This window comes from Diabrotica undecimpunctata, chromosome 10, assembly GCF_040954645.1.
Source record: "Diabrotica undecimpunctata isolate CICGRU chromosome 10, icDiaUnde3, whole genome shotgun sequence".
NCBI classification, from domain to species: Eukaryota; Metazoa; Arthropoda; class Insecta; order Coleoptera; family Chrysomelidae; genus Diabrotica; species Diabrotica undecimpunctata.
The window spans coordinates 15,907,720-15,919,878 of record NC_092812.1 but is presented as its reverse complement, the minus strand read 5'-3'; the positions used below and the strand labels follow the sequence as shown (position 1 = coordinate 15,919,878).

General features: G+C 34.0%; 1 protein-coding gene across 2 annotated transcripts in view; it reads left to right on the top strand.

The window, feature by feature from the left end:
* SK (small conductance calcium-activated potassium channel) overlaps positions 1-12,159 on the top strand; it is a 975,882-nt gene that overhangs the window by 860,429 nt on the left and 103,294 nt on the right. For both annotated transcript variants that reach the window (XM_072546075.1, XM_072546076.1), the window contains one exon: positions 9,621-9,756. In XM_072546075.1, coding sequence (XP_072402176.1) covers positions 9,621-9,756 — 136 coding nt within the window. The remainder of the gene's footprint in view (positions 1-9,620; positions 9,757-12,159) is intronic.

Genomic DNA, 12,159 nt, shown 5'->3' with positions numbered 1-12,159 from the left:
AGGGACTTAAAGGAAGCGAACCTAGTTCTACTCCTAAAGCCTGGGAAACCCCCCGATTCAGCATCCTCTTATCGGCCAATATGCCTCCTGGACTGCCTTGGTAAGTTCTATGAAAGACTTATCAAGAAGAGGCTGGAAGGCGTGTTGGAAGATATGAGAGTGTTATCAAATCAACAGTATGGGTTTCGTAAAGGTAGATCGACAATCGATGCCGCTACCTGGATAAGGGACGCGGCAAAAACAAGCAAGAAAAGATGGGTGGTTCTTGTTTTGTTGGACATAAAAAATGCATTTAATTCAGCAAATTGGGGCCTTATAGTAGACAAAATCGTCGAATGGGCCCCAGAATATATGTTCAATATAACAAAGGACTACCTATCTGACAGAACCGTATGCATATCGAAAAAAAAGAAGAAAGAGATGACCGTGGGAGTACCTCAGGGGTCAGTCCTGGGACCTTTACTATGGAATATATTATATAACGGGGTACTAGAAGTAAACAAGGAGAGTGGAGTGAGAGCGATTTCATACGCGGACGATCTAGCTTTACTAGTCGAAGACGATACGAATTGGGGAATAATAGGAAAAGTAAATAGAGCAATACGAAAGACCGCGGTCTGGATAGAAAGAAATGACCTAAAACTAGCAGTAGAGAAGACGGAAGCCATAATCTTGAGGGGACCGAGAAAAAGAAATGATATTTTATTTGAATACAAAGGCTCCGCAATAAGACCCCAGAAGACAGTGAAATACTTAGGTATAATATTTGACGACAGGATTACATTCGGACAACACGTACAAGAAGTATGTCGGAAGGCAGAAAAAAGGACCTCCACGCTAAATAAACTGATGCCAAATATAGGGGGTCCGGGATCTCAGAAAAGGACAGTGATGCTGCAATCAATCCTGTCCATAGTGTTGTACGGGGCCCCAGTGTGGCACGAGGTCATTCGAATGACAAAGTACAAAGACATGCTTCTTAGGGCTCAGGGTGTGCAGCGCGTACAGAACCGTATCAACCATAGCCTTACAGGTGGTGGCTGGTTCTGTACCGGTGCATATTCTGGCCGGAGAAAGAGTCCGAATGTACCGAAGGGGCAATGGGGCAATAGGTTCAGGACCACAGGAAAGGACGAGAAGTCTACAGACGTGGCAGAGGGAATGGACAGCCGAAGTCGGAAAGGCGGCGTGGACGAGATCCCTGATTCCGGATGTGGTGAGGTGGTACGAATGCCGGCATCGGCGCGTTAACTACTACTTCACACAGTTCTTGACGGGACATGGATCGTTTAGGAAATTTACCCACCGTATAGGGAAGACCACGGACGATCTATGTCCCGAGTGTGGAGTGGTGGACGACGCGCAGCATGTTGTGTTCGAGTGCCCTGTATATCATGCAGGGCGTACCGAGCTACAGCTGGGTCTTGGATCCCCTCTAGGCGAGCCTCACGAGTTAATCGATAAAGCTGTCGGTAGCAAGAGAGACTTCGACCTGGTCATTGCTTTTGTTACCAAGACAATCAAACACAAAGAGGAAAAAGAGAGGCGTCTGCAAGCGGGATGACCGATCGTCACTATTTATTTTTTAACGTGTTTGTGTCATGTACGTCAAGGCAGTCAGCGGGGGAGGACCCTTTACATCCAAACTATGTTGACTGCCCTTATTTTATTTTATATATTTTGTTTTATCTATTTATTTATTTATTTACCAATTTTATTTATACAACATTTTACCGTTTTTACTCTAATTTTATTTAACTGTGGTGTATGTCTTAAGAGGCATTCAGTAAGGGAAGGACTTTTACATCCGACTCAGACTGAGTGCCTCTTGTGTTTCTTTTTTTGTTTCTGTTTTGATTTATGTTTTCCTTGTTCTACCCGTGTCCATCCTGGGGCAGTTAGCAGGGGAGGACCTTTTACATCCAACCTATGCCGACTGCCTCCGTGTTTTAAATCTTGAGTTTTGAATGAATGTGTGTATTGAATGAATGAATTGATGAAAATAAGAATGTTTGGCGTTACTCGTAATTACCAACTGGTTCTGTCTCGCTAGTTCCATCATGGAGGGACGGCAGCCCGGTCGCCCGACCCGCAAATGAGTTGCGCCGGACGGTCACTTCACCGACCAGTCTGCCGCGAGGCTTTTGCGGAGGGGGGAGGATAGGAGGCCGCCAAACCAATGGAATGCACGCAGAAAATGCCAGAGGGAATTAGGAGTAAGGTCGGCAGGTCAGACATGCACGCGAAGTGCGGTTCCAGATCCGTCGGCTGGAGGAAGAGGGGGTGAGTTTAGTCGGTAGGCGGCCTCGCCACGCGGTGAAGCGTGCCGGGCTGAATCCGACACACCTGGGACACCTTCCCAGACGGTCTTTTTGAAGATTCTCACCTCCCAAAAAAAAAAAAAAGGTGCAATTGGGAAAAATGTTGAGAGTGAATTTTTATAAAAATAACAGTATGAAGTACCTACGCGCTCAACGGCAGTTCAAAGTTAGTTGCTATATATTTGAAGTTACGTATGTATCAGGTCAAATACAGTGTGAAAAAAATATATTTTATAATTTTTGTCTTTGAATTTGTCTTCGTCGGAAATAGGATAATAGATATTAAAATATGATGAAAAGACCATTAAAAGGCAATCTTAATATTATTTGTAGATATAATCTGGCAAAATTTTTCATTTTAGTATGAATTTTACGGCCATAGCACACTGGCTTACACCAGTTGTCGCTCGAAAACAGGAGTCAAGCAGTGTCGACCAGGGCCAACTTGGATGGGTGACCACTTAGAACATGCCATGTTATTGCCTTGCTTACTTTTTTTTATTTTCGGTATTATTTAAGAAAATTTTTAGAAAACTTGTAAGTATCAAAATTAGTTTAATATTTAAATAAAACACAAATAAACTGTTTAAAATATATTTACTTCGTTGAAATCATTTAATAGAAGTATAACTTCTGTACCTGCGTACAAAGTACACACATATTCTTTTTTTTTATCATAATAGACTCGCACTGCACTTTGACAACAAATAGTAAACAAATTCGTACTTACGCCTTGAATTTGCCATTAAGTTCACAGCATACCTAGGTACCTGCTTGTTTTGTGAAAAATTAACTACAGACATGCGTATCATTAACAAAATACGTTTATTTCGAAAACGGTGTACTTTTTTTATTTAAAACAAGAATACGTTTTTTGTGTAGAATTTAATGTTATTTCATATTTTTTTGCCTAGAATGTTGATACAGGGCGGACAAAAAAATTATGGCCACATTAATGAACCAATGTTATAGTAGGTGGCGCCACCTAGTGTCAATGGTAAAACTAATATCATTTTCATATTAAGCATACTAAATAAAAGCAAGATACCACATTTCACTTAAATCTTTTGAATAGTTTTCAATATATCCCTAAAACTAATATAAAAAAATATTAATGAATCACCCTGTAGAACGAAAACTAGCAACTAGCCTAAGCAATTTGAGCTCAAACGCTTTATTTTGATGTCAGCTATCACCCATTAGCTAATGTCCAATTAATTATGGGACACCCTTTATGTTTCACTGATAATTCGGTACATATCGGAGGAGCCTTCTTATTGAAGATATGTCTATGCGTAAGTAGAGTAGATTTTATTTAAAATCGGTTGATGAAGACTTGTTCTTTTCTAGTACTTGGTACGATGAGTGTGTATCAGATATCGGAGAAGTTTCGCCAAAGATGCTGGGGGGCACAAATATATCGGAGCTTCGTTCAAGTAATGATATGGTAAAAAATACAAAGGGGCGCCATATTATCGACTTTATGAGCACCAATTCTTTTTTTTTATTAAATGGGAGGACTGCGTTTGATACACCGGCACAATTTACTCACATAAGTAAAGCTGGAAATATTGTAATTGGCTTAGCATTTATCCAGAATAGTTTAATACCTATTATTCAAGATTTACGTGTAATGAACCTAAACAGCCTTTCTGACTACTTTTGTATACCTGTAACTATTGAGCGACTTATCAGAAACGTTGGGTGCCAATGGGTAACAATATAACTACCTCTGAAAGTAAATATCTTTAAATGTCTTATTATTTAAATTTAAGTTGAATATTATTATAAATATTTACCTTTCATTCGTTATCTTAATTATTTTTACACTCAACCTTGTTTCCAGTTTTTCAATAGCGTAAACAGACAGACGCCAGTTTTTATTTATGGTTTTCTATTTAATTTTATCACAAGATCCTTTAGTCACTATTTTTCCGGATTCCAATATTTTTACTAATTTTATGTTTGTTTAAACTACTTTATATACAATTTTTCTAAGAGTGTTATTCACCTCGACTGACTGTGCGATTTCATACCATCAGCGTACTCAACGTTTAAAAGCTTAAAAAGTGCTATTTATTATTAAATCATTTTGTGTACCTAAATGTAATTTTTTTAAACTTTTTTTTTATTTAAACACAAAACCACATCAACCGCGCAGGGTTATTAGTGGATATAATAAATACATGAAATATTACATTAAATAAAATTGAATAACTTGATGTCTTTTAAATAGCTTAACACTGTCGAAATTTTTTTGGTGAGAACTGTCTTAAGATCATGTGAATCTGTGAGTCCGTGGGATCTTCTTTTTTCCTTGAATTGAGGACAATCAAGCAGGATTTGTTTCACAGTCAGTGGGTTAGAGCATGAAGATAGCTACTCCGCCACTGGCCTGTTGTGCTACTCTGTTTTTTGGAAAACATTGATAATTTTGAAGATTTATATTAACTTGTTTAAAATGAGTTTCTTGAAGACATAAGATCTTTGGGCATAATTCACTTATTAATAGTTTTAACTGTTCCAAATGGGTATAAAATCCATTAAGATTCCACTGTAAAATAAAGGAATTGAACATGTTAGAATTCTGCCTGAGATAATTGTTCATCTGTTTCTTCTGTGGAAGAGATATTATTGGGCTTTAGTTTCTTTTTTAATCTAGGTATATTATTTTTTAATTTTAAATTGTGGGTATAAACGTGAACTAAATTAAGCATCTCAATTAGCTCGGTAGTTTCATTCGAGTAATCTTTTGAAATTATTTCAGGGTGTTTGGCATATATTGTATTTTCTAAGAAGTCACATATTTCATTATAATTTGATAAACGGTGGTGATCTGTTTTCTATTTTGTCTTTAATTCACTCTTCTTCTTCTTAAAGTGCCTATCCGTTCCGGAGTTGGCGATCATCACGGCTATCTTCACTTTGCTTATTGCAGCGCGGAACATTCACTCATAATTCACTCAACATTCACTCTAGTGAAAGTAAAAGTTCTTCGCGGGAATTTCTGGTTGACTTTTTTGACTTTTTTTTGGTTTGCTTACTACAGAAGAAGTAAATATCTGTGGGGTATTTTCGTTAGTGTCTGGAGAAGATGAGATGAAGCTTTTTAGTTAATTAGGGACGTTTGTATTAATTGGATTTGGTGTTATTTCTACTGGAGTAGGATTTCTGATGTTGTTTGAAGTTGATGATGTTGGAGTTTTTAAGGAAGATGTTTCACTTCTATTACTTATGGATCCTGTCAGGTTATTGTCAGTTTCCATAATTTGTTTTGTTTGATTATTAAAGGATTTTATTGTAATTAATGTGTTTTGAAAAATGGTGTGCACTAGCAGTGGATGAATTAGCTTTGCCAGAACTTTGTAGTTCTGTTTGGTTATTAGATGTATTTACTGTAGGTAATATGTTTTGAGAAGTTTCTGAGTATACATTAGAAGTAGTGGGGTTTGCTTGGTTAGAGCTTGGTTAGAGCATTCAGCTTCCTGAAGACCAATAGTCTTGCATTTTGTACAGTTAAATCCTTCTATAGAAAGGTATAAACGATAATTGGTATTATCATAAGAGATAATGAAAGAATCAGGAATAGATAGATTGTCTAAAGGTGTAATAAATATTTGCCTTCTAAAACTCAAGACATGATTGTATTCGCTTTCAGGCATACCTTCTCTTAGAAAAGTCATTTTTGAGACGGAGTTTATACTCATCTGATGTAGTTCTTGTTCAATTAACGAGTTTGGAACAATAGGACAAGCATTTGATATGACTAGTCTTTGAGCTGGAGAGATAAGTCTTCTTATTTCTACTTGAGTTTCTTTTATATTAACATATTTGTGGGAATGTAGAAGTGAATCGACTGCATTTTTAGATGATAGATATAGATATATTCTATATCTATCCGGCTAAAGTCCGGCCCTATCACCGGTTCGAAAACCGGTGTGGATTTTGACCCAAAACTGGATTTGTTTCTATTTCTTCGGAACGTTATAGGTTATATTAATATTAATATAAATACTATGAAGTGATTTTTGGTACTTACATAACGTTTACTAGGTTGACTTGAAGGTAGCACTATAAATATTTTCTCCAATAAGTTTACTACCTTTTTACTGCCGAAGTTCACACACTACTTAGTTTTTAACCAGTTTTACTAAATGAAACTGTGAAAAATACTTTAATATTAATTAATATTGAGTATTGTTGAAAGAGTTCTAACTTAATATGTATTCTGACTTTTACATTCATTTGATATTTTTTTTTAAACTTTTTTTCATAGTTTATTAGTATATTTCTTATCGAAGAAAGTGAACCCCGGATTATTGAGTTCATTCAATTTCAAGCTCATTTTTCAAATAATTCTAAATTAACAATCTTAAATAAACAATTTAAATTTCACAAAAACTATTTAACCGCTCTAGCCCATCTTTTGCACACAATTTAGACATAATATTACCGTCAAGTTAAGGTACATTTAAATAAATTTTAATAAATAATAAAAAAGTTATAAACAATATTCAAAAACAGCGATATTTTTGTTCATTTTGCAATAACTTTTTTGTTTATTACCCGATTGTAATTCCGCACATCTAATTTTGTGAACCTTTTTTCTGAAAAAATTGTCTGTTGAGTGCAAATCTCTAAATAGACAAGTTTTTAAGTTATGAGCAAAGTAATGAGTTTACCGTTTTCATCGTTAATTTAAAAATATTTCCACTAAAAATTGATGACTTCCTAGATGAGAGTCTTTTACTATATAGTCCGACAATTTTCAATTAAAAGTGACTAATCTACAAATTGAACTAAGAACCATGTTAAATTTCAGAAGTAGATTCTTACCGGGGTCATTTTTATTGTGTATGATTCGCTCATGTGAATAAGTGAAAAAGATAGATAGTCCCATAAAATTTGCCCCCGTAACAATATAAATTGGTGCGATTCAAGAGCGTATAGTTCATTAAATAGTTAGAAACATCGGTAAACTTATCAACATTTCGCTAGTCTATATGTACTTAAAAAGAATGGGAATGAGAGATATGATATTTTAGTTTATTCGTTCCACATTCTAAATGTGTATAGGCGTAGTGTGTTCTATTTCTTGGGAATATATTTATTAAATAGACTTTATTATTAACTTTTAAAAAGTATTAAGACACCTAAGTAAAGTAAATTTGGGGTAAGTTTATTTTTTTTTATAGTATTAACCCATTAGGGCGATACAATAAACAAAGAGAAATTTGACAATTAATTTATTAGATTGGATTAAAAACACATAAATTAAGACTAATTTATAACCAAAAAGATTTTTTTTCTCATTTTCAACAAAAAATAGTACAATATTTAATAAAGGAACATATTGAAACTTAAATGGTAATTAAATTTTAAGGTGAAAATTTTCAAAACATTCGGGGTGTAGATGCACTCTACACCTTTTACATAAATAAATAGGTAGTATTATTTTTGCACATCCGACATTCTTGCACCATCGTCTCTTTTTGTAATGTGGCCAATATTGTCGAATCTGGTTTCATCTGGTAAAGTATATTTAGATTGATGTCCATGTATTAAGTTTGACACTAATGTAGCGGTTTCTTCACTATTACAAATATAAATCTATGTCGACTCATGCTTTCTCTTATAATGTGCACTTTTTTATCCTCATCCTTCGATTAATACATATCAACTTGAAGCAGAGTGTAAACCAGATAATATACATATGCCAATAAATTTTTTTTTAATCTATGTCATTCATTTCAAAATTGTGACGGTTATTCTGAATGCTGTCAATTACTTGTTTATTAAAAAAGAGTGAAAAAACTTCAATATGTGACTTGCCTCCATGGTTAGCTTTTATATTGTGTAACTAAATATCAGTCAGACTGATGTTGAATTACTACTGAGTACGAAGAAATATCTGTTGTTGATAATAATAACTTAAAACAAATTTGGATTTACCATTTTTGCCTGGTTTTTTCTTTGGACGTTTTATCTGTGGTTCAGAGAAATATCATAATCAGAATCATCGTCAATCGTCAATTGTCAATTACTTGTATTTCATGTGTACCGACAATCTCCGATTTTATTGATTCTTCACAAATAATATTATCATCAATGTCTTCCACATCGGAAACTTCATGTAAATACGGCGGCAAATAAACCACATTAAGTGAGCAAGCATTTTCACAATCTGAGTCTTCTTCTAACAAAGCTATTAACTTTCTAGTAGTTAGTGTCATATTCATTTCATATTTCGAGAATTTACTCAAATAAACAAATGCGCCACTATATACACGCATTCACATGATAATAGTTTAGCTTACTTCATTTTAATTTATATGGAATATAAAACAAATAAACACAAGAAAACTTTCAAATCAAGTAAAAAAACAAATATAACGTTTACAACACACAGCAATTCTATAAATAGAGAATGAAGTGTAATGGTGAGATCGTATGTTAAAATTTCAGATTGTTTAGTCTAATGAAAAAGTAACTATTTTCCAAAGTTTTCTGATTTTTGAAGTTCTGTATTAGTTACTCTCTAATAAGATATAACAAATAATAACAATAAAATTTTTCTTTATTTTGTTAGTCAACTATAAGATACCTGTTAGAAGAAACATGATAATTTATTAATTATATCTGTCTTAAATTTAATGTTTACGTAATTACTTATGTGTTTAAATAAATACTTGGTACGCCTCTACAAAATTGATAAGTGGAATATGATTTCGTTGCTAAGTTATCGTTAAGTGCTTCGTTAAGTGCGATGTTGCCAATTAATCACCTTCAAATAAAAATTGTTTTAGTATAGTAAATTTAGATTATGATAAAAGTTCATTTTCCAAACATTTATACCCAATTCCTGGCACTGAATCGGCAAATCCTTCATTTTCGTTTTATGTTAACTTTCGAACCTACTGTAGCAGCTACCTAAATCTCATAATACAGGGAGGATGCAACGAAATATAGAGAACAAAGACACATTTCCAATGAAGAAATGCTTACAACTCGCTTTAATTTTGTGAGCGAGCCTCTAGTGTTTCTGACACATTTTTGAATTAATGAGGTGCTGTGCTATCAAGCTCGAGGGGCAGAATATAGTAAAAAACACACGAGAGACTTTACAAATACCGCATTAAAGCTGAAAATTTTTAAATTGTAGTATAAAGTGTCAAAACATATGTAGCATGTTAGTTGTAGATCTATTTATAGTATTAGTTACTAAGATAAGCTTATTGTTAGTATTTAAAATATTAAACTACTTTTGAAACAAGTTCGATCTATTGTTATTTGTTCTAGATTCCACGATGAGGAACATGCCAACCTTCTTAATGCAATGTGGCTTATAGCTATCACCTTCCTCAGTGTTGGTTTCGGGGATATTGTTCCTAACACCTACTGTGGTAGGGGCATCGCAGTCAGCACTGGTATTATGGTAAGTTCAGAGTAATCTGAATCATTCTTATATTCTTGCCCTTTGCAAATAGAACCAGATCATCGAAGAGAAAGAGAGTTGAGCTCATAACTGACCTATGAGGTGTTATGTTTTCCTGATTTTTTTTTAATGAACTGGAATTATCAGCGCGAACAGAGAAAGCTCTCGACCAAAGAAAGTTACGCTAAGGCATTGTTTCGGCGTATTTCAAACACTAAAACATTGCGTCACTCTGAAAATATACAGTTGTAGTAGACATGAGACCGAGTTACTGATTAATATTTGATTTTATAATATTTCCCTCAAGTGTAACAATTACCGTTTGTCTAGGCACCAAAGTGATTCACCATTAGACACGATTTTTCGTTTTACTCTCTGAATGTCGATGATTGCTATATGAGATAAAGAATTTTTAAAAAGATATTGTTCGTCAAAAATAGTGCACATCAACATGTTTAACTACACCTTTTCTAGATAAGATATTATTAGGTATACATGCTTTTAATTTTCTTTTTCAAGGTTTTTATTACTAACAAGTTTATTAGCATCTTTGATAGATTTTAATTGTACTCTAATTCTATTCTTTCCGACACTGTCTATTTTAAAAATATTTTGAATGCAAAGTTTTTTATGAAGAATGTGTCCCACTGACATAGGATGTAAATTGCCAATGTTTTGGTTATTTACCTTTTCAATGAAAACATATACAAACTCCGAATAAATATGAGTTCTACACTTTTCCGGGGGGAGGGTTTGGTAATCATTGTTGATAACTAAACAAAAACTATATACTGGAGTTTAATGAGCAAATATGTAAAATTAATCGGAACTATAATAATTTAAAATCGGTAAGATAGTTTCGAAACAAATTCAGATTTCTGCTTTAATCTGGAGCCTTCTAAAAATTGCAAGACATGACCAGACGATGATAAAGATGTTAAAGAAGACATGGGGAATCTAAAATTTGCATTCCACGACATGTCTATTCATCTAGGCAGAAATCCTAACGAATTTGTTTCTCGTACTCATACAGAGTAGATCCGAAGAAAATGAAAAAGACAGAAAAGATTTTATTTCACGTTCAAAGCGTCTATGTATCTATTGATACGTATTTCGCTTTAATAAAGCTCATCAGAATAGTTATTCATAGCCGTTCTCAACGTGAAAAATAAAATTCTCTGTCTTATTAGAAGTAACAATAACATGACTTCGTTATGGACGCAATAGCGACATCTGATAGAAAAATCGGTAAGATAGTTTCGAAACAAATTCAGATTTCTGCTTTAATCTGGAGCCTTCTAAAAATTGCAAGACATGACCAGACGATGATAAAGATGTTAAAGAAGACATGGGGAATCTAAAATTTGCATTCCACGACATGTCTATTCATCTAGGCAGAAATCCTAACGAATTTGTTTCTCGTACTCATACAGAGTAGATCCGAAGAAAATGAAAAAGACAGAAAAGATTTTATTTCACGTTCAAAGCGTCTATGTATCTATTGATACGTATTTCGCTTTAATAAAGCTCATCAGAATAGTTATTCATAGCCGTTCTCAACGTGAAAAATAAAATTCTCTGTCTTATTAGAAGTAACAATAACATGACTTCGTTATGGACGCAATAGCGACATCTGATAGAAAAATCGGTAAGATAGTTTCGAAACAAATTCAGATTTCTGCTTTAATCTGGAGCCTTCTAAAAATTGCAAGACATGACCAGACGATGATAAAGATGTTAAAGAAGACATGGGGAATCTAAAATTTGCATTCCACGACATGTCTATTCATCTAGGCAGAAATCCTAACGAATTTGTTTCTCGTACTCATACAGAGTAGATCCGAAGAAAATGAAAAAGACAGAAAAGATTTTATTTCACGTTCAAAGCGTCTATGTATCTATTGATACGTATTTCGCTTTAATAAAGCTCATCAGAATAGTTATTCATAGCCGTTCTCAACGTGAAAAATAAAATTCTCTGTCTTATTAGAAGTAACAATAACATGACTTCGTTATGGACGCAATAGCGACATCTGATAGAAAAATCGGTAAGATAGTTTCGAAACAAATTCAGATTTCTGCTTTAATCTGGAGCCTTCTAAAAATTGCAAGACATGACCAGACGATGATAAAGATGTTAAAGAAGACATGGGGAATCTAAAATTTGCATTCCACGACATGTCTATTCATCTAGGCAGAAATCCTAACGAATTTGTTTCTCGTACTCATACAGAGTAGATCCGAAGAAAATGAAAAAGACAGAAAAGATTTTATTTCACGTTCAAAGCGTCTATGTATCTATTGATACGTATTTCGCTTTAATAAAGCTCATCAGAATAGTTATTCATAGCCGTTCTCAACGTGAAAAATAAAATTCTCTGTCTTATTAGAAGTAACAATAAC